This window comes from Amblyomma americanum, chromosome 2 (assembly GCF_052857255.1).
Source record: "Amblyomma americanum isolate KBUSLIRL-KWMA chromosome 2, ASM5285725v1, whole genome shotgun sequence".
NCBI classification, from domain to species: domain Eukaryota; kingdom Metazoa; phylum Arthropoda; class Arachnida; order Ixodida; family Ixodidae; genus Amblyomma; species Amblyomma americanum.
In genome coordinates this window covers 212,844,298-212,867,914 of record NC_135498.1, presented here as the reverse complement: position 1 = coordinate 212,867,914, position 23,617 = coordinate 212,844,298, and the positions used below count along the sequence as shown (strand labels likewise).

Below are 23,617 nucleotides of genomic sequence, written 5' to 3'. Positions count from 1 at the left end.
CTATCAGCAAGTGATCATGTCTGAGTCGTCAAAACAATACCTTACGTTGAATACGCAGAGAGGATTGTTTGCTGTTAATCGACTAGCGTTTGGAATTTCGTCCGCATCTGGGATTTTCCAAAGAATAATTGACACCATGCTGAAGGGCTTACACGGGGTTTGCTGCTACCTAGACGACGTTCTGGTGACTGGTAAAAATTACGAAGAGCATTTCACCAATCTGGAAGCTGTGTTAAGACGACTTCTTCAAAGAGGCGTTCGGGTCAAGAAAGAGAAGTGTTCATTCTTCCAACAGGAGCTTCGCTACCTCGGATACAGAATCGGCGCACAAGGCATCTCGGCAACGACGGAGATGGTTGACGCACTCCTCAAGGCTCCAGCCCCAAAAGATGGGCGAGCAGCTGCAGTCGTTCCTGACAGTCGTCAATTTCTACGGCAAGTTTCTTCGTAACCTAGCAACGGTGGCACAACCATTTTTCAGGTTGCTACGTAAAAACGCACCGCTGGTACTGGGATGAGCGTTGCCAGGCAGCGTTCCCCAAGATAAAGAGCTTGCTAGCCTCTCCGCCGACTTTGGCGCTCTACGACCCGTGCAAACCTTTGCAGCTGTCATGCGACGCATTGCACTATGGTTTAGGCGTGGTTCTTTCTCATGTTTTAGATGATGGCAGCACAAAGCCAATCGCTTTCGCATCGCATACCTTGACCGATGCCGAAAACAAAATACAGCCAGCTTGAAAAAGAGGCCCTTGCGATAATATCTGGTGTTAAGATGTTTCATTTCTACGTTTACGGTCGTTCGTTCTCCATAGTCACAGACCATAAACCCCTTCAGACGATCTTGGGCCCAACAACTGACATTTCGACTATCGCAGCAGCGCGTTTGGAGAGCTGGGCTGTTACATTGTCAGCTTACTGGTATTCGCTTATCTTCAGAAGATCAAGCGAGAATGCTGAAACCGATTTCTGTTAGCGCCTGCCGCTATCAGTGGTGAAAGACGAAACCCAAGAAAGAGGGGAAACTTTTTTTATACGTCTTTATTTCTGCATAAAATAGGTCTAGCCTTGCGGCAGAAATGAGGGGCTTCATGGGGGTGGTGGTGGGGGAGGAGGGCCGGTCTTCACTTCTTCTTCGAAGTGGGGTGGTCCTGTGGTCGGCTCTGCGAAGAAACGGCCAGGCCCTTCTTCTTCCTTGAAGTATAGGAGAAAAGCCCGCCAGAGCCGAAGTGCGTCCGATGATCCGATGTGTAATGGTGGATCGACCCATTCCTGCAAGGTGCCAGGTCGGTGCCCGCCCAGGGACTGAAGTGCTCGCTCCCGCACCACGTCAAAAGCAGGGCAGCGCCACAAAAGGTGTTCGGCCGTGCCTCTGGCCGGGCATGCCGGGCATTGAGGGGTCGGGTATGAGTGCGGGTTGATGAGGTTGAGCTTTGCTGGCGACAGAAGCTGGCCAGTCTGGGCGCGGCGGAGGAGTACCGCCTCTACCCTTCGGAAAGTTCTAGGTGGGCGGCGGTATAATTGCTTAGGGTTCGCCACGTGCTGGAGGATGCGGCGGCGATAGCATTGTGCGCGATGCCATGTCTCGGCCCTATCCATAGGAGGTGACGACGGATGTGCAACGTCATCACGGGCCCAAGAAGCGGAAACGAGTGTGCATCCAGGCAAAGGTGCGGAAAGAGCTGCAGCGCGCGCTGCCTCGTGTGCCTTTTCGTTTCCAGTGATTCCTTCGTGTGCAGGAATCCATCTAATAACAATAGTGTAGCCCTCCTCCCGCAGGCGTCGGGCTTCCGTTCGAATTACGTTAAAAACGGCATAGTCTGCTCCCCCCGCACGGCATGCGGTGTACGCTGCTTGTGAATCATTGTAAACATGGTAGGTGCATGGAGCCGGATCCTGTTGATCTACTATTCGAGTAATGGCAAGGCGTATGGCAATGAGCTCGAGATTAGTGACAGTGTGTTCCTCGGAGAGCCGTTCAACTATTGTGGTATCTGACTCAGAGTCGTGACAAGCTATTGCGGCGCCAAGTTGAAGCTGAGCGGCCTGAAGCTGAGCCCCTTCCTGGGCTAGCTTGTATGACATCTTCTCGTGACGTTTAGCGGCAGCTTTGCGCCTTTGGAGATTAGCAGAACTCATGTTCTTTGGTAGTGGCATACTCTCTACTAAATCGATTAGTTCCCATGGTGGGGCAGGAGACGACAGCAGCTCTAATTTGTCATTGTTGTAGCCTAATGCCCGCAGGATCTGACGGCCAGCCGCCGTTGTGGGGGGAAACTTTTTCTTCATTGCGATTGCAATCAATGCCACTTTCAAGCCAGGACATTGCTCGAACAACAGCTCGGGACCCCTTGCTTTGTAAAGTGATAGATTTCATAAATGTGGGGTGGCCGGTGTCTGTGACTGAAAAACATTTGAAGCCTTTTTTTGACAGAGGCAACGAGCTCACAGTTCACCAAGGCTGCATCATGTTTGGGATGCGAGTGATCGTGCCGGCAAAGTTGCGCAACTTGTTGCTGGACGAACTCCACGAAGGGCACCCAGCCATCGTGCGCAGCAAGCAACTGGCGGACAGCTACGTGTGGTGGCCGTCCATCGAGGCGGACCTCGAGCGTAGTGTCAAGGCCTGCGTAAGTTGTCAAGAAGAACGTTTCGAGCCGTGCAAAGCGCCCCTCCATCCTTGGTCTTGGCCGACAGCACCATGGCAGCGCGTACAAGTTTCTCGTAGTCGTGTACGCGCACTCCAAGTGGCCGGAAGTGTTTCATATGCGCTCGACTACATCGGATGCTACAGTTTACAAATTGAGAGAGCTGTTGGCGCGGTTTGGGTTCCCAGAAACCATTGTCACTGATAACGACCCGCAGTTCACTTCAGAAGATTTCCAGTGAAACAGCGCAACGGCACAAGGCCAGAGGACAAGAAAGGACGATACACAGCGCTGTGTATCGTCCTTTCTTGTCCTCTGGCCTTGTGCCGTTGCGCTGTTTCACTGGAAATCATGTAAGACCAACGTGCCCATCAGTTATTGTTGTACTTCAGAAGAGTTCAAGCTTTTTGTAAAAGAATTGGGCTGTCGATCGTCACGTGTTTACACCACCGCATCATCCCAGCTCAAACGGGCTTGCAGAGCGTTTTATTCACACACTTAAAAACGCTCTTCGTAAGTCTAGCGGAGAGCACACATTCATCTGACGGTTCACAAATTTTTCCTTACCTATCGCAACTCGCCTCATGCGACAAAAACTGAGTCACCAGCAAACTTGTCACTAGGATGACGGCTGCGAAATCGACTCGATGTTGTCATGCCAGCAGTGGGAGGAAGGGTTGCATATAATCAGTTCAAGCAATCCGTGGCTCGCCCACGTAGTGATCGTGACATAGCAGTCGGTGACCAAGTGATGGCTCGCAATTATTGAGGCAGTGCAGGAATGGATGGATACAGCTGAACCCTTTAAATCGGGCGGTGGCTCAAGCCACCTAGCCATGACATGAAATTTTGCTCTTCTCTTGTTTTTAGCCACCAATCAGAAACCCTTCATTTGGTTATTTCTACCCGCTTAAAATCTACTTTCCCTTCACTGTCCTTAAACCCCAATACCCTGGATAAATCAGCCCCGCTGCTTTCCACTCTAGGGTGAAGCCCTTTACAGAAAAGTATCAAGTGTTCAGCCGTTTCCTCCTCCTCCTCTCCGCACGCAACGCACAACGTGTCTATCTCGTGGAACCTGGCTCTATATGTCTTAGTCCGCAAAACTCCCGTCCTGGCCTCAAACAACAAAGGGCTTCTCCTGCAATTATCATAAATATTTTCTTTGGCAATTTCCTGCTTGAAAACCCTGTATGTTCCCAGTGCTGCTTTCGTCAGCACCCCTGTTTTCCACAGAGCTCTCTTTCTTCAACCTTTTTCTTAAGCGATAAAGGCTGATTTGCCCCCCTACTGCTGTCCAGATATTCGCTTGTAAATTTTCTAGTTCGCTTTCTCCATTTCGTATCGACATTCCTTATATACAGGTATCTGAAAACTTTCCTAGCCCACTGCTTTTCCCCAATTTTTCTCTATCGCTCGTCAAATGCTATCTTACTGCTAGCTTCTGTGCTCTCGAACGACGCCATCCCATATCACCCTGTGCCCCCTGATTTGGTGTATTGCCATGTGCTCCCAAAACTAGCCTCCCTACGCCACGTTGTTGAATTTATAACCTTGCTTGAACATCTGGTCTCATGCACAGGACCGCATTACTGAAAGTCAGGCTAGGAACCATCACCCCTTTCCAGATCACTCTTACCACTCCATACCTATTGTAAATCCACAGTCCCCTATTTTTTACGACAGCTGCATTCCTACTAGCTTTATTCATTACATATTTTTGATGCTCTGTCAGATACTCAGCGCCGTTATTTATCCACACCCCAAGATACTTGTACACATCCACTATTTCTAGCGTGAACTCCTGTATTCTATGCTCGCCGACCTCATCATTAAATATCATGACTGCAGAATTTTCCTTACTAAACTTGAAACCTAATCTATCTCCCTCGGTACCACATATGTCTATCAACTTCTGTAAACCTTCATTGCTGTCAGCCATTAGCACTATATCATCGGCGTATATTAGTCCCGGTAATGACTGTTTAATCAATTCTCCTTGCTTGAAAAAAGAAAGGTTGAAGCCTAGTCCGCTACTCTCTAGCTTGTCCTCTAACCCTTGCAGATACAACATGAACAACAAAGGAGACAGAGGACATCCTTGCCTAAGCCCCCGCGGTATCTCTACAGGCTCTGATAGGTCCAAACCGGGTCCCTGGTTTTGTGGGGCAGTCCAGCCCTTTGTCTTTTACCGTTCGTGCTACCACACCCAGATGCAGTTTCACCTGACGTCGACACAAGGAATAGCTGCTGCGCGGACCACGGGTCCGGACCGCGAGGCATCTGACCAGGAGGGATACGAGTTCCTGGCGTCTCCACCAAGCATCGACCCAGTGACATCCTCCGCTCCTACCACCAGTGACCCTGCCGCTTCGCAAGAGGTTCAGACGGCGGGTGCAAGACTTTACCCGACTCGAGACCGTCGATCACCGGACAGATATCAAGCTGGAATTTAGCTTGTTAAATTAGCCAATATAAAAGGGGAGGGAAGTGGTGTCCGGCTTATCACTGCAGTCGTAATGCGCAGGCCGGCAAAACGAATAAAAAGCGTGCGCCGCAACCAGCGCGCGGGCTTATCTCGACCACCCACGCACCGGCGAACATGTGGGAATAAACGTCGCTTCACCCCTGGAAATTTGTGTGCTCCTTCGCATGAACCACGCAACACTACAGTCTACCTTCGAGGCTCGCGAGTCAAGGAGCAAAATAGCTTACGCCGGGAGGCTGCGCCCGATTCACAAAGACAGGTGGGCGCGCAGAGTCTTCGACTATGTCAGCCAAAACTGCTCGCAGACTACATGAATGAAGCGACTCCAAAACCTTCGTCGCATGTTCGGCTTCTTCAGCAATGAAGTAAAAGCCGACAGAGGAAGTGGGCCAAGGCAGTTGACGCCCAAGTGCGTGCGCAGGAGCGAGAGGCGTGGAGGGCTGCCATGGAGGGGAAGTCGACGTGGGAAGTGTACCGGGCAGCCAAGCAGGACATCTGCGTCGAGAGCCTCTACGACAAGTGTTGGCAGCAGCGTGTTGTTTTAGGCACGAGCGCGTGCCATGACAACGCTTACGTATCGAAACCGCTTCGACACTACAGTCGAAAGCACACTGTGCAGAGCCTGCGGAGCGCACGATCAAACAACGGAGCCCATCGTCCTGTTCTGCGAAAAGCTGCCACCGCGCATGCGCGGGGTTTCCGCTGTTCGAACGAGAGCTGCACAACGGATGCAGCAAACCATGTGGCAGTTGCAGCGACGAAGCGCCGATTGACTGAGTGGTGGACGCTGGTGCGACACTAGAACTGCTTTACTTGATAATGCCTCGTTGGTATTTGTGTGTATATTTGCCGCTTCACGCTTGATAGTGTTATTGTTTTTATGTGTGTGTGTGCATCCAACCAGGGTACCCTTGTTAGGCACCCACTCGTTACAAAGGGAAGGCTGCATAATAATAATAATAATAATAATAATAATAATAATAATAATAATAATAATAATAATAATAATAATAATAATAATCAGGGTAAAAGCAGCCCCGCTTCCACACTTTGGGTCACACCGGCGAAGTGCCGCGTCAGGGCACGCGTCGTTCCGCCGTTTTCAAACGACGCCATCGTTAGCTCTGCTGAAGGAAGTCCTGTTGCAGACATACAGCGGCACAGGCGAGCATGTGTTTCGAGCCGTCTTCAGATGGGTGTCTGTTTCTTTGATCTATAGAGAGATAGCGACACGAAGCCAGGCAGTGCACAGGGCATTTTGTTTTCGCCTTCGTCGCTCGCTATAATCAGGATACGTTCGTACGCCGGCCACTGAACCGGCAACCATTGTGAATTGCATTTGGCTGAGTGCCCCTCCGGCGCGAGAGACCTCGCCACAGCGACGGCAGCGAGTAAATGATTCCGGCCATCTTCCCACAAGAAGAGCCGACAAGGCCACGTATTTCCCAGCACGTGCATCTTTGTACAATGAGAAACCCTTTGGGTGGATCCTTGGCAGGCTCGTCTCCGGCAGTGTGGCGCCGTTCTAACCATCTTCTGCGGGGTAGGCGTTATACACTAATAAAATTGAATGTAGTCCAAACAAGCATCGGCTTTACAAATACATTCAGAACATTGAATTAATGTTCGACCAAACAAAAAGTAACATTATTATATTGTTTTGGTGCTACCTGGAAAATTCACAAATGGTCATCAACATAGTCAGGACACGAGAAAAACAATAGGAGAAAACTTGGAAATGAATAAAAAACATATTCCAAGCTATATGAGGAAATTTCTACCGTGCACTACAAAAATCGTAACCTACTGCCCGCCACATCTTTGAACCATATCCACTGATATTGATCCCATGTAGGACCGTAACATTATAACAATGTTACTTTTTTGCTTTAGTTGAGAGTTAATTGTAAGTTCTTGATATATTTTTCTACTGTTTTTGCAATGTTATATATTTAAAGTTTTTATAGCACTGCATAAAAATCAATAAAAAATAAATGCAACATTCTCGAAAATGTTAAAGCAACCTCCCACGAGCATGCGGGTCCACCAGTTGTGTTGGTACACAAGTTGACGCTTTTCAAAGACGAACTACGGGGGCGGCACTTGAGCTCCACCCACAGCACAGCATGCAAATCATACTTTCGCCTCCGAACGGGTACTATCGTGTCAAACCTATACAACCGTTACCAACGGGTGGCTGTGGAGTAATAGTGACGAATGGGTAATAAAGAAAACTTCCTAACAAAATATTGGAGCTGTGCATAGAATGCGTGGCAGGTACAATATAAGGATTTAGTTGCAGCTTACAGCTAATCGAATATTATATTTACTATAGAAACAGTGATAAAAGGTCTGGGACAAACATATTGCACTTTTGTTTATATTTATTATTCCAACATTGTAATAAAGTTTAGAGGACTATATTAAAACAATATTCATTTGGAACATTAAACTAATGTTTAGGCACAACGTATAGCTTGTATGGCAAATTTAAACAATATATTAACATTAAACAGTCACCATATCAAAATAATGTTTACCTTCAATGTTGAACTGGCGGTTTGTTTATAACACAATGTTATTTAATAATGTTCAACATTAATGCAACAATTGAATGCGGCATTTAACGTTACTGCCATTATTCTAAAGCTCGATGTGACCCGCGACCCATCCACCTCTATGAACGCTATTTTAATCGAGCGCAATTTACATGGCGTCATTTCCGTGCGTCTATTTTTGTTTCTATGAGCGCCTCCTTTACATTTTGCGACCGGAGCCTCGGCGCGGTGGTTCAGCGGGTAGTCCTCTCGACTGCTGAGTCCGAGTACGCGGGTTTGATCCCGGCCGATGCGGCCGCGCTTCGATGGAGCCGAATTGCAGAAGGCGCCATGTAGTGTGCGATGTCAGTGCACGGTAGAGAGACCCAGGTGGTCGACATTATCCGGAGCTCCCTACTACTGCGTCCCTCATAGTCTGAGTTGTTTTAGGTCTCTAAACCCCATAAAAACACACAAAGCAAATTTTACGACCGGAGTGGCGAGTGTCCCTTCCCCTCGGAAGTCGCGCGGCGTTCCTTTCACCCCCAAAGTGCGCACTCGGGGACATTGCGGCAAGTAAGCCTTTGCACGTGTGCGCTCCTCTGTGTTTGTTTGTGTTTTGGCGTTTTTAAGTGACTAGTTGTCAACGGAGCTGAGAACAACCAAGACAGCGGACGGACGAGAGAGCGGCGAGCAGTGTACGGTTGCTCGATTATGCGGATGCGAGAGCAAGATCGAGCGTGGTATACGAAGCTGCGAGGGGGCATTCATCCTGTAAATAAGTTGTCGTTGTATATATAGCCATTTTTGTTTCAACGTACGCGTTAAACTGTTTTTGCAATCAATGTGTATATATTTTCTAACACTATCAACCACAAGGAACTCCATAGCCAGCTTTGTCTCGCGCGGTCCCGTATGATGACCATCCGACGCTTCTTCAAGCGTCAGCGGTAGTCTGACGAAGACAACCAACTGCGCCCCTGAACATTCTCGTGTGACATGTGACAACGATGTAGCATTTGAGCAGAGTGATGCAAGCTTTCATCACCGAACAGTAGCTGATGTCGTTGACTCCATGGAAGGGATACCACCAACATTGAGCTCCAGTGACGCAGCCGGCCGAGACAATTTCCTATCTTTTATCTTAGGATTGAAGTCCGGATTTGACCAGAGTGATGCAAGCTTTCGCCACCGGACCGTAGCCGATGTCGTCTACTCCATGGAAGGAGCTCCACCAACAGCGAGCTCCAGTCACGTAGTAAGCCGAGACGATTCCCTTTCACCTTGCTTGGGATTGAAGTCCGGAGACAACAGCAAGAAAACAACTAACTTGCCTCAAGAATATGGCTTATTAGAGTTTATAGGCAAAGCTAAACTCACTGGCATCCCGGACGTTTTGAAGTTACGTCTTCTTACTACGCATGGTCGCCAAATGTTACGTACGACATTGAGAAGGATGCAACACCTGGAAAGAGCCCTTTTCGCCACCAATGGCTGGGAGATTACGCCCCTTGGCTTGCGTACTCAGCAACAGCGAAAAGCGCCTTTTATCGTTTTTGCGTCACTTTTCCTTCGCGTGTCCAAGGTAGTTTTATCGTGCGCTCTTTCAGTAACTACAGAAAAATGCACGAGGCGCGCGGGGATCACGTGAAATTCCAGTGGCACCAGGAGAGAATGATGGCCTCACAGATCTTTATGGATGTGATGAAAGGCAAGCAGCAGCTACCCGTTGTACAGCAGCTGAACAGAGCACTGCACGAGCAAGAAAATCGAGCAAAGGAATCGCGAGAAAATATTTCCAATTGTTTCCACCATTGCACGACGCATGACTTGCCAATTCGCGGCAAGCAGTCCGATAGTGGAGTCTTCGATAATGTCCTTGACTTTCGGATAGAAGCTGGAGATACACGACTTCAGGAGCACTTCTCTTCTGCTGGCAATGCTAAGTACACTTCTGTCCGCGTACATATCGAGATCATCAAAATCTGTGGCGACATCCTGAGAGAGCAGATAGTTGCCGAAGCTAACACAGCGTTTGCTTTTCCGTTCTTGCTGACGAAACTGCAGATATATCAGGAAAAGAGCAGATGTCTATAGGCGCTCGCTTTATTGACAAAGCGGGAGACGAAGTGTGCGTTCGAGAGCAGTTTTTGGGATCTGTAGAGCTGGGGCAATTAAACTCCGCTTGCATCGCCGCCGCAATCTTGTAGCTTTTGACGAATGCCGGGCTGATTCTTTCGAACCTCGTTGGACAGGGTACGATGGATGCTCTACAATGTCTGGAAAAGAAGCTGCAGCGAACAAAATAATACAGAAACAGTTCCCGAAATTAATATTTTTTTTTCACTGCGCAAGTCACAAACTAAATCTAATCATCAACGATTTGAACGACGTCTCTGAAATTCGAAACTAAATTGGGATAATCAAACAATAAGCCATAAACTTCTTCCGCGAGAGCGTGCTAAGGAGAAAATTGGTGCCCAACATTCCGATGCTACGTGAGACGAGATGATCTGCAAAATACAAGCCTAGTACGATCTTCTCTCAGCATTACGTGGCCATAGTCGAAGCACTCGAGGAGCTCGCGTCAACGGAATCATGCTCGAACGCTGCAACTAGACAACGAGCTCACATCCTCTACTGCGCAACAACAAGCTCATCTTTCATCGTCTTCTTGCACATTGTAGCCAAGTACAGCGCTCGGCTCGAACCAGTTACGAACGTTCTGCAAGGTGTATCCATGGACTTCCATTCTGTGCATGACCACATCGCTGAGCTGCAACGTATCTTTCGCGGCCACCGAACAAACGCTGCATAGGAGTTCTCTGACATCATGAATGCAGCAAGGGAGGCAGCCAATCCCTTAAATGTGGTGATATCTGTACGAAGACAAGTCTCTCGTGAGGCCCACCTAGACAACTACGGAATTCAGTCGCTGGAGGAATACTACCGTGTGACTATATGCCGTACTTCAACTCTCTCACTGCTTCTTTAGCTCGCCGCTTTTCAGAAACCAATTAGAGGAGCTTCAAACTTATCCAGCTGCTTCCATCAAAAATGAAGCACTTGAGCCGTGTTGAGTTCGCTTCCCTCGCCGAAGAACTCCAATGCTTTTACGGCACCGACAACTTCAGGGAAGAGGACATCTCTTGGTACGAGATGTGGCGCAACAAAACTAGGGACCCATCAGAAATAACTTACTGCGAGCTTCTACATCAGACCAAGGCATTCTTCCCCGGTGTTGTCAAAGCCATTGAGGTGGCTCTGGCTTTGCCAGTTACTACCTGTACGGTAGAACGCTCCTTCAGTACAATGAGGAGAGTGAAAGCCTGGCTACGCTCAATGGTGACCAACGACAGGCTGGACGGCCTTTGTATGGTGAGTGTGCACCGAGTGCGTGCAATGTAGTTTAGAAGAGCGAGTTGACGGGCTAGTTGGTATTGCATGGTGAAGAAACAGCGCTAAGTACGGGACAGGAGACAAACATGGAAGCACAAGGACGGGCGAATTGCGTGATGGCACGGGTGAAAAAGTCATTTCTGTGCTTCACCGTGTAATGAAGCACAGAAATGACTTTTTTACCTGTGCGATCCCGCAATTCGCCCAGAAAAATCCGAGGCGTCTGCAGTTGCTGTTCAAGGAAGGCTGACTGAGTGACTGTAGTTGCGTGTTTGTGAACATATTGTGCTGTGTGCTGGTCATCAGTTTGGTTGATTGGAGAACCCGCATGCAGCAAGACTGAGCACTCTTCTCCACGAAGTGAAAGTATCTTTTTGTATTTTTATTAATTTTAATTGTTTGTTCTATTATATCTCTCCAAGCCACCCATTATCTGCTGTTTGTAATTTTAAGAGCATTAGCTCTTACTCATCACGTTTCGAGACTTCGTGGCGCCTGCTACCACCTTTGATGACAGCGCCATCTGTGGCAGCAACTAACCATCACGTTTCGAGATTTCGTGAGGTCTCCTACCACCGTGAGATCAAAGAGCCATTTGTGGCTACAACTAGAAAACAGCGCATCTCCTTTGAGACCTGCAGCGCCATCTACAATAGCATTGTGGAAACAACCACCTGCCGCTTGCCAATGATGACATCACGGTCCAGTATGGTGAATAAGGTGGAATTATGTGAGTAAGACATCAGGAGACGAAATCGCGGCATAGTTTCGGTTTCTCGAATCCAAGATGGCGGCCATTAAAATTGATTATGCCCTCTCATCTCTTTCCCCCTCACCAAAATATATCCTAAAACGGGTAGGAAAACTGCCCCGTTACGACACCACTATACATGCATACATTCGTTCGGCTATATACAACCTCTGTCCGTAAAGTTCCGAGACTGAGTTCATTAAAAAATGCGCTTAACATAGAAATCATTTGTGCTGCACTCCTTCGAAATAGTTTCCCTTGCAGTCTATACACAGCTTCCAACGCTTCTTGAGGTCTTGGAAACAGTTGGAAAACGCTTCTTTTGGCAGGGCTGTCAGCTCCTTTGTCGTGGTGTCTCGAATGGCCTCCAGGCTCCCCATCCTGCGACCTTTTAGGGCTCACTTCACACGAGGAAACAGGAAAATATCGCATGGGGAGAGGTCAGGCGAGTATGGCGGATGGGGAAGTACAGTAATTATGTGCTTGTCGAGAACGTTTGTCACGCTGAGAGCAGTGTGTGGCCTTGCGTTATCGTGGAGAAGGCTCCATTGTCCAGATCACCATATCAGGGCGACGGCGTCGCAGTGCATCACGCATGTGTTGGAGGACGCGAATATAAAACTCCTGATTCACCGTCTGCCCTTGTGGGACGAATTCGTGGTGTATGACACCTCTGGCATCGAAAAAAAAACTATCACCATCGTCTTTGTTTTGGTCTTCTGTCACCGCACCTTCTTCAATGCAGGAGAGCTTGTGGATCGCCATGCGGCGCTCTGCCTCTTTGAGGATCGTATTGAAAACACCATGTTTCGTCTTCAGAAATGATGCTGTCGACGAATGCCGCATCCTTCACTGCCTCGGAGAGCAAATCAGCGCTCACTGATGCACGCGTGTCTTTCTGGTCCTGTGTGAGGGAGTGCGGCACAAGTCTGGCATTCGGCTTTCGTTTCCCCAAGTTCTCATGCAAAATTTGGTAGCTTGTTGTCTTACTAATGCCGAGAGCATCTGACAGAATGCAGACCGTAATGGTGCGGTCTTGCTCTACGATTTCACTGATCCGAGCCATGTTGCTTTTATTCCGTGTGGTTGAAGGGTGCCCTTGCCTTGTGTCGTCTTCCACCGACGTTCTCCCCGAAACGAACCTCTTGCGCCACTCGAAAACTCGCGCCCGTGACAATACCTCGTTGCCGTCAGAAAGGAGCTCATACGTCTGTGTGGCTGTCTTGCCAAGCTTCACAAAGAATTTTATGTTTACACGCTGTTCGAGGTGGACTTCCATTTCTCCACATTCACTCACCGTAGAATGCGCAGTGAGAACGTATTTGTCTACATGTAGTGCCATCTAGCGGCTGCTACAGAAATTAACATAAATATATCAGGTTAGCCCGAAAAGATGGCGCTACATATACGCACCAACATTTGTTTCGGGCACCTATTCTTCCTTTCTTCTTTCACTCCCTCCTTTATCCCTTCCCTTACGGCGCGGTTCAGGTGTCCAAAGATATATGAGACAGATACTGCGCCATTTCCTTTCCCCAAAAAACCAATTAACACCAATTAAAAGAATCATTTCGAAAGAAATAAATCAGTCTACAAAATTTACGCACAAAGGTTGTATACTCCGACAACAACAGGCACCATCCAGGGACAGTTGTATACCGAATATGGTAGGCAAATAAAACCCTATGGGTTGTGGTATAGAAATAAAACCACAATTACATAACAGGTAAAGACCGTATGCATTAGAGTGTTACCATATCGCACCGCAAGACGAATTCTATGCCCACCTTGACCCCCAAACGATGCAAATTCCGTTTGGAACGTACCTTGAAGGGATGCAACTCGACAATGGGTAGACATGCATCGTAATTTCCCTGATAGATGGCGCAAGGCGGCAATCGTTCCGCTAGGCGGCGTACATGCACGCGTAGCCGAGCATGGTGGCAATCCACCCCGTTTCAAAGGGTATTGCATTCCTTTTCTCGAGACGAGCGGCACGTTCTTCTTCGCTTCATCTAGTAAACCAAAAAGCTAACGCTCGTTACCTCAACGTCTTCCAGAGGGTGGCGGCCTTTTTTTTTTCTGTCATGTGTGTATTTTATTTCTTCAATTAAAAACAAATAAATTTGCTCTGCAAAAAGCGCCTTTCTGCTGCGAACATCCCGCCGCCCCCCCCCCCCCCCCCCCCTGCAGAAAATTCTGCGGACGCCCTTGCTGCCTCATGCAATTCCTTCTTACCTTACAGGACTTCAGTAAACGCACAGATGCAATGAACACTTTTATTTGAGAAGAAAATACTGGTGAAGGGGTTCGCTCGGAGCTTTCTGTCCAGATGGCAGCTCTTACAGCGGCCAGTGAGGGAAGTAGCGGCGCACGAGCTCCGCAGCGACGGCGTCCACGTCGTCCGCCAGGCTGCAATGGGCATCGGTGGCCTTGGGGCGAAACCACACCATGTTGTGCAGGCCGGACGCTGAGGCTCGGAACACGTGGCTGCGCAGAAAGGCCCCGGTAAGTTGTAGTTGCTGTTAGCCCGCTACTGCCCGGAAGCAACAACTGCTTCATTACATCCGATGTCAGTTGCTGTGGAACAATGTGCAATGGTACGAGACACACCTGCGACGCTCGCCGATGTTAATGGAGTTTTCTACTGGTCTTCGCCAGCTGGACGTTGCTGAGTGGCGCAGAAGAGCCGTAAAAATGGCGGACAATGAATAGACAATATGGCGTGCAGCGAGCAACGCTGCCGTCGCGAACATGCACTACAAAAGAACGAATTGAAAGGTTCGAGTGGAGGAGGAGGAGGAGGAGGAGGAAGAAGAAGAAGAAGGAACTGCAAGCGCACACAGTTTTTATGATACCAGTTGGTCTTTCCATACAATGTCATGCACGCAGGAGATGAAGCGAGAGATCCAGAACAATGCCCAGTGTGGCGCAGTGGATTTGTAAATCTCCCCTGATTACAGCGGCTCTTCCGCTGTTCCGTTACGCAGCGAACGAGCGCAATCAAGCCAATACCCGGCGATGCTGCAGAGGCCAACCCACCGTCAGCGGTGTCATCGGCAGCGGAACGCCGCGTTTTGGATGAAAGAAAGGACCCGGTGGCAAGTCGAACGCCCTTCGCGAAAAATACTGATCCCACTTTCCTAGAAAGTCATTGCCATCCTGCGAATTCAAGCGCGTTCGGCGCAAAAGAAGCGGGGGGATTTCGTCACCAATCAGTTTGGAAATGAGCTCATACGATTGTAAAGAAATCTAGACGAAGCGCTCGATAGGCGCTTTTGGCCTCCGTGTCGCTTTTTAGCGCAGATGTTGAATTCTGGGAGAAAAAAGTGATTGTGCCGATGCGGCGCGGCGCGTGTAGCGGCGCGCGTAGAAGACTGTCGCTTGTTTTTTTTTTTTTTTTCGGGCGCGCCTAAACCAATAAACGGCTTATGGGGAAGAACCCGGCAGTAGTACAAAACAAACAATGAGTGTTTGCATTGTTGTTGTAAAAAGCACTTTGGCATTGAAATACGCCCTTAACTAAACACGCACGGCTATATTTAGAACTCGGAAACGCTAGTTGCGTCAGTGCTCAGAGAAAATACTGCAAGAGGAATTCACTCGATCTGTAAGGGAACACAAGACACACGAGTGCGTTCGCCATATCTCATTCACACTCAGCCGGGCAGAACAAACGGAGCTCGTGCGATGGTGTATAACGGACACACAACACTTTGTCCAAATGTACGTTAACGCGACCATACTTGGGGCAAATAGCACACAAGAATCGGGCGATGTTAAACTTTAAAATATTTAATTGAGTTCGTTTATTTTTTCAGAGCGATTACAGACACAGCTCTGAATGGACCCCTGGGCTAAAAGTTGCACGCAGCAGCTGGACGAGGCGCAGGGGCCATAGCACAAAACAGCAGTCGGACCAGGTTATTAAACACTAAAAACTGCACACTCATCAAAATTGAAAGACATGTGCAAGATATTAGCATCAAACACGCACATCACGAAATAACAATCTGTTATAACATGGAAGCGCACAATACAGGAGAATTGAAGTTATTTACCAAATCGTAATTAAAAGTCATCAAAGAATAAGAGTTCTTTGCATATCACGCTGACACACATTATTACAGCTGAGGATACAGCATATTTTTCAAAAATTCTTTCTTAGGTGAAAAAGACTCCTCTGAGTATTTGTTTAGAAGGGATGGCAGAGAATGTTTTAATGAGTGAAACTTGGACTAGGTGCGGAAATGGAGAACGAATCAATATGGAAGGTTTCTAATGCATAAATCTGTTGCTCGCTGCTGTAATGATGCCACAGGTTTTAAGAAAATTTGCAGATTGCGCGGAGGAGAAATAGAGCCGGTTTAACAATTGATGTTCATATCTGTGCATGAATTTAAAAATCCCGTATTTGGGGAATAGATTCCTCGTTGCTGTCTGTATGTCAATATACGCCAAATAATAAATATTAATAATTGGTTTTGGGGGAAAGGAAATGGCGCAATATCTGTCTCATATATCGTTGGACACCTGAACCGCGCCGTAAGGGACGGGATAAAGGAGGGAGTGAAAGAAGAAAGAAAGAAGAGGTGCCGTAGTGGAGGGCTCTGGAATAATTTCGACCACCTGGGGATCTTTAACGTGCACTGACATCGCACAGCACACGGGCGCCTTAGCGTTTTTCCTCCATAAAAACGCAGCCGCCGCGGTCAGGTTCGAACCCGGGAACTCCGGATCAGTAGTAGAGCGCCCTAACCACTGAGCCACCGCGGCGGGTACGCCAAATAACGCAAAATGCTTTCTGAAGAATTTTATCAATATTTTATTTTGTTGTGGAGCTCCAAATAGAGCGTAGTAATTTATGTGAGATGCGAATAGCACATGATATAACTAAGTTTATTTTGTTCAAGTAAGGTATTTCTGCAGCAAGACAGAGCGCCTGCTACCGCAGAGAGCTTCTTGCACACATAGTTAATGTGTGTGATCGCAGCTTAGGTGAGAGTTCAGGGTAACACCAAAAACCTTACGTTCATCTAGTATTGCGTTATTCATTTAACGGATAAAATATTGCAGCGTAAATATTTTATTTCTTGGCCTAAGCAGTAAAGCTTTAGTCTTTATGGGATTAATTATAAAGCTGTTAAACTGGGACCACCATGCTAGGTTTTCGAGCGTTCTGTTGCACTGAAGAACCAGGTCATTTGGATCTTTGCCGGGAAAAAGGCTGCTATCATCGGCCTATATAAACCACTTGGGTGACCGATTAATATGTACTACATTATTAATATATAGGTTGAATAATAGCGGGCCTAGGACACTACCCTGTGCTACTCCACTCAGTAGGGGTAGTAAATATGATTCAGCATTATTTACACGGACGCATTGCACTCTGTCTTAGATACGGCACAAGAAAATTGAAGGGCGTGGCCCCGATTCCATATTGTCATGGCTTACCTATTAAAATGGTATGGTTGAAGGAGTCAAAGGCTTTGCTAAAGTCAATGAAGTGACCTAAAGTAAAAAGACCAGCATCAATGTTTCGAACTATTAATTCTTTAAGATGAAGTAAGGCCATTTCTGTCGACCGTCCTATCCTATGCTCATATTGACTGTCAGTTATTACGTTATTTTGCTTAGAAAACCTAATAAATCTATGAAATATAACCTTTTTAAGTCGCTTCGAAAATACCGAGTGGATCGATATTGGTTTATAATGATTCCCGACATTTATATCGCCGCCTTTGTGCACTATAGCAATCTTAGCCTTTTCTGTAGCATCGGGAAAAATGCTTGATTAAAAGACCTAAGTTAAAAATGTGGAATAAAACAGGTGCAACACAATCTATTACGAATTTCACAGGCCTCATTTGTATGTGATTGGGATTTATTGCTTTACTATCAATCTTGTTAATGAATGTATTGTAAACTTCCTCGGTGTCAGTGGGCTCATGGAACAAACTGTGAGTGAGACCGTATAGCTTAGTGTGCTTATGATTGGTGGGCCTAAATTTGCTACCGGGGCCATATTGCCGTGAATCTTTGCAGTGTTTGTTAATTCTTCAAATCCGCCGCCACGCCGCTTTATCGCTTTGTTTGCGACGCAAGACGCCACTAGATTTATCTCGATTGATCGCAGCCAGGCAGAGCTGATTCTAAGTTGGTCCAGAATGTTCTATAGTCGGGTACAACTTAAGAAGGCAGCGGCATTTGCCCCTCAAAGGCGGATGCACACGAGCCTCCGCCAATAGGCGCGTACTTCAGGTGACGTCATGAGCCGGACGGCCGGTGACCCCGCCGACGGAGAACATGCCTGACATGGCCGCCCTCGCTTCGAACTGTGCCGGGCCGCGTCAGCTGTGTGCGTCTCCCTTCGTCAGAGTGACATCGAATTGTTTGCGGGCGTCTGTCATGCCGGAAATATTATTGCAAGCTTACGATGCACAACTTGTGCCGCGTGCGTTTGTTCTGAGCCGTGAGGCGACGAAAAAAGGTTACAGCGAACATCGGTGACTGCGCTGCGCTGCGCTTCGTCTGGAAACAGGATCCCGCAGCGGCACACCGCTGCAAACAAATATCGTGCGTGTTTGCTCTGTGGTGTTTTGTTTTGCTCCTAAGTGAAGTTACGACGAGGAGAATTTGCCAAAGTCTGGTACCTACTGTGAGCGGCGGGTGTGTTTGTGTACTGTGCCCCTGCGTTTCTCGTCGGACGTGGCGAAGTGATGGAGCAAAACCATTCTCAGGATAAATGAGAAAAGCGTGCGCGGATGAAACCAACCTACGAGTTCCTCAACCGAAAAGATTTGCGGAAGTAACCTCCAACGCAAAGATTTGTTGCTGCCAGCTCAGCGCGCAAACGTTCGATCGTTGGCAGCAGTATGACAAGATAGCCGAGCGTCTAGCAGGGCGTCGTTCGAGTGTGGTGTAGCACCTTCGTTTGATCACTTTCCACCAGTGCTAACAATCAGTGACTAACACGCGCTGCTTGAGCGAATGTCATTGGATTATTAACGGCCAGGCGTGTGGGAGCAGTGCTTGTTTCCTTAATGTCAGCCTTAGTACTAATATAAAATTATGCACTGGTACCTTTACAAGGGAGCTTGGCATGAATTCGCGTCTCTGTATGGCTTAGAATTCTTTGCTCACTGCACGCGCCAGCTGTAGAATGCCTGCTGTGACACAATCGCACATCAGTTGTGCTGCCAGCGCTCGACTTGCTTTCCCACAACACAGCTTTGTGCTGCTTTTCGATTGTTATGATATGTTGCTACTAAAAAAATTCCAAGACAGTGAAGGCAACAGAGCCAATATGTACATCAAATAAAAGTACGACAAAGTAGGCACAGCTGCTTGTGAACTGACTCCTAATACCTCTACTCGCGTCTGCGTTAAATGTGTGTGCATGTTTTCTTGCGTCTTTGTTTATATTTGTTATTTTCCCCTTTTTTGCATTTTAGATCTTAGTTTTCGCGCTCGCGTTTGTGTGCATGTGTGTGAATATGTGAGTGTTTCTGTGCGTGTATGTGTTTATTATTCCTATTTCTGTCCTTTTATTTTTGTGTTTGTTCTTGTAAGCATGCTGCATCCACCTCTTCCTATACAATTTCATTAACTCGTCTCATTCAAAGCACCAAGTCCTGTGAATAGCAGGGCTGGCCTCTTCGGTGTCATTAAATCCTTACACTCTTGTCTACCTAGCCTCCTCAGTCTGCCATCTTGCTGTGTTTTCTCCTACTATTCTGACCTTGCTTCTTGTGCTGTTGTCGCAACGTGATTAACCAACTTGCAGTAAAGAAACTTCTATCAGCTGTGACAACAGAAACATTGACAGATACAAAATATTAAATGCATCACGTGGCTTGCGCAATAACTTTGTCTCTTACCCCTGTTAATGTGTTTATGCATCAGTGCATACGGCAGCTCGCCAGGAGTGCACATGAAAGGGTGCCATATTGTGCAACAGCATCTTGCGATATTGTTGCATTCAGTCTTAATAAATAGATGGTTTCGCTGCCCGTCACATGTGGGGGTACACATAACATTGTGCAGTGGATTATCATTTCCTGTCTTGACGCTTTCATCATTACAAATGCAGTTTTCTAGTGAATGGAGTCCAGCAAAGTGGTGCTGTGAGAGCTTTTGCAGCTTTCACCATTTATTAGCTCACCAATATCGCTGTCTGAATCTGGCCGTCATTTTGCCTACGGCTTGTATTGAACAAAGTGACTCACTAAAACACGTTCAACATTGCTGAGCATTTTTCCGGTACCTAAATATGACCAAAAAATGCTGCCAAAGTTATTCACGTTAATAATTGTGCTTGCATTCGCGTTAGTGCCAAAGTCCGATAAATAAATTGAAAATTGGCTATGACAAGGCTGCGATTTTCAGTGCATACTGCTAACAATGCTATAAAGCGTGCCTTGAATACTGTTATTTCAACATGGGGCCCGTCAAACTCGACGATGGCTGCCTGAATGAGCATTTTGGGCCTCAATAAGCTAATGATGCCTTATATTTATTCTCATTACTTGTGTGAGCCAGGTAACCAAAATAAACAATGCAACCACATGAATGTGCTTTGGCGTGCAAGCTGCTAACAGTGGCTGTCGGTTTCGTGTTGATTACTGGTATCGCAGCAGCACTGGCTATGACATGGCTGCGATTTCCAGTGCAGACTGCTAACAGAGCTATAAAGCGTGCCTTGAATACTGTTATTTCAACATGGGGCCCGTCAAACTCGATGGTGGCTGCCTGAATGAGCATTTTGAGCCCGCTAAAGATAAACAGAGTTAACAGTTGTGTTTCAATTCAGATATACCAGCATTTAAACATGTTTCTGTGCCACTTCTTAAGAGAGAGAGAGAGAGGGTTTATTGATAGGAAAGGCAGAGAGGTTGGCCTGAAAAATAAATATCTGGCCAGCTACTCTGCTCTGGGGGACGGGAAGGGGAGATAAAAGAAGGTCACGATGGGGGACGATGATGATGGGAGGAGGCAGATGAAAAACTACTTAAAAAAAACACACTTTCTGACATCACAAACGCGAGACAAGGTCCGTGTCGCTCAAAAAGCGTGAGAGCGCTCGCGTTGCCACTTCTTAAATCGAGCACAATGTGTGCATTACGTTGCTTATCAGAATTGAGCTTCTATTATAAGGAATACGCCATAAATGGAACTGCTTATTTATTTCAGAGGTCACGGAATGGATGGCTGTCTGTTGCGAACCAACCGGAAAAATCTTGATAGCCCTAATAAAGGCTGTTCTTTCGTTAAAAGAAGCCGTTATGCTTCGTCGAGTGGCTCAATGCCAGACAGCTCGCAGTCGGAGTCGGTTTCTTCAGTGTCATCTTCACCCAGCTGGATGATGATGGGTTGAATGTGCTCACTCCCAGACGTGTCAAGTCTGAACTTTGCCTCCAAGTCCATCACGTGCCGAATGCTCTTCGCCCAGTCTTCCGCCGCTACGTGCTTGATTTTCTCCCTCAAGATGGCGTCGACCGTGGACAGCTTGAAGTTTCTGTTCTCCGCAGCGATGCCATTTTTGACCTTGGCCCACACAAGCTCAATGGGATTAAATTCGCAGTGGTATGGCGGGAGCCTGAGTACAATGCAACCGGCGCTTACAGCTGCATTGTCTACGATGTAGCTCAGAAAGCGTGACTTTACAGATGCCACCAGCTCAAGCAGCTGCTTCTTTATCATCCTTTCAGCGTAGGTGATGTTCTTGCTAGTGAGCCACTCCTGTATCTTCTCTTTCTTCCAGGCCGTCGTTGGCAATTTCTATTCTCGCCGGCTATGGTAAGGTGCATTGTCTAAAACAATGACGCTACCAGCTGGCAACTTCTGCAGAACGCCATTAAACCAGCCCTCAAAGCGACTGCCGTCCATTTCCTCGTGGTAGTCGCCTGTCTTTTGGCCTCGGAATACATCCAAGCAGCCGTCTACGAAGCCATCCTCGCTGCCAATGTGCGTGACGATCAGGCGCTGACCTTTCCCAGAAGGTTGTTTTAGACCCGTCGTTAGGCCATTTGCTCGAGCGAACAGGCGTCCGCACTTCTGCACCACGGTGTCTGTCCACACGATCGACCGAGTGTGTCCCGCCGTCACCCATGTCTCGTCCAGGTAGAAGATCTTTCGGCCTTCCGCTCGGTAGCGCTCCACGTCACGGAGGTAGCGATTCCGCCAATCGGTGATGTGATCCCGGTCGATAAGCAGCGAGTTGCGGCGTCTCTTTTCGTGCTTGAAGCCGATCTCGGCAAGCAGGCGACGCACAGTACTGCGCCTTAGTGATGGGAGTTCCATACGTTCCGTGAACTCGGTAGTGATCTTCTCGACCATCGGTGTCTCGTTGCGGCGAAAGAAATCGTGCACACATGACCTCAGCGTGCACAACGCGAAGCTGTCAAACTTCGCGCTGCGTCTTCTCTTCTCCGCATTGCGTGGGCGCTTTCGGGACGGGGTCGTCAGTTTGCCACCCGAAAAATGCGAAGCTTTAACTTCCTCCCTCACCCTGAACACAGTCCTTTCGCTGACACCGAGCATGTCAGCGACAAACTTGCTCGTCTCCTCTACGCTGCGTTCAGGCTCCCTGTTACGCCAAAACGTGTAGCAGTGGAAGATCATGTTGCGTGAATCGCTGTTCAGGATGCGGCCGCTCTTGCTCTTGCCGAGGCTCCTTGGTGGTGTGATCATCGATGCGACACAAGGCTCGTTCGGCAACAAAGGCTCGTGTTCCGTTGTCACCTCGCTGGGCTCCATGGCGGAAAAGAGGTACGGAATGCCGTGCGCGAACGTGCGTGAACTCACGAGATTGTAGGTTCGCAACCGCAAAAAAAAGAAACAAGTAGCAATTGAAAAATAAGCCTCACACATTAAAAAAATAAGCTTGTGAAAACACACAAAAAGGTCATATGAATCCCATGCTATTGAGCCAGACTGTTTTGTAATTACACGCCCGGTGCCGTCGATCTCGCTCCGTAGCAGACGACGCACAGCGTTGTAGAAGGCACGGAGTTATTTTTCTCTCGCGATCCGGCATGGGCTGAAGCATTTGCATCATGATAGTATTACTAAACCACTCATCAAGATACACAAATCTTATTTATACCGAGAAATACGCGTTTTAGAAGCAGTCACAATTTTTTGAGCGGCACTATTTCTTTAGTCGCGGAGGCAATTGGTTGCTGCGCTTCGGTCATCTGGGCGGGGCCTCTCCTGTCTTCTAAAGTTGTACCCGACTATAGTAACTTTGCACGCTTTATCTAGAAAGTTCGCTACCAGCTTTAAATTGAGCACGGCCGACAGCGGCGGGCATTCTGTTCGACGACCGCCGAGCACGCTTGTTGCTACGCCGCCGCCGAGTGAATTAGTCCATTGTGGGCGCATGTCAGCCCGAATAAATAGTTTTGTTTAGACACCATTTTCGAAAGCCTTTCTGCTCTCCGCACTGCAGCCAACACTTCGTGACATCTGTAGTCAAGAGTTCGACAGAAATCTGTCTGGTCAGGCATGGTGATGCAATGAAGTGAAGTAGCAGTCACTGACCATAGTCGAAAAAAGAAAGAAAGACGTTTCGAAACCCGTACGGGTTTCTTGTTCACAGTGAGCAGGACAAGAGCGGTGACGAATTTATATCCGGAGAATGTGACGTAAAGATCGGGCGTAGATGCCTAGCATGGGGCCAGCGTTCTTGTTTAATGTTGCTTGTGTTGTTTGGATGAACAGCGGAACGACGATTGCTTTCTTCGACGAAATATCCGACGTACGAGACTCCTTCACCCTCTCCGACCCATCC

The 23,617-nt window shown here is 47.8% G+C and overlaps 1 protein-coding gene across 1 annotated transcript in view; it reads right to left on the bottom strand.

Moving 5' to 3' along the window:
• Positions 1 to 14,091: 14,091 nt before the first annotated feature.
• LOC144122126 (putative ATP-dependent DNA helicase HFM1) overlaps positions 14,092 to 23,617 on the bottom strand; it is a 364,149-nt gene continuing 354,623 nt past the window's right edge. Inside the window, exon 28 of the mRNA XM_077655666.1 lies at positions 14,092 to 14,310. Coding sequence (XP_077511792.1) covers positions 14,163 to 14,310 — 148 coding nt within the window. The 3' untranslated portion in view covers positions 14,092 to 14,162. The remainder of the gene's footprint in view (positions 14,311 to 23,617) is intronic.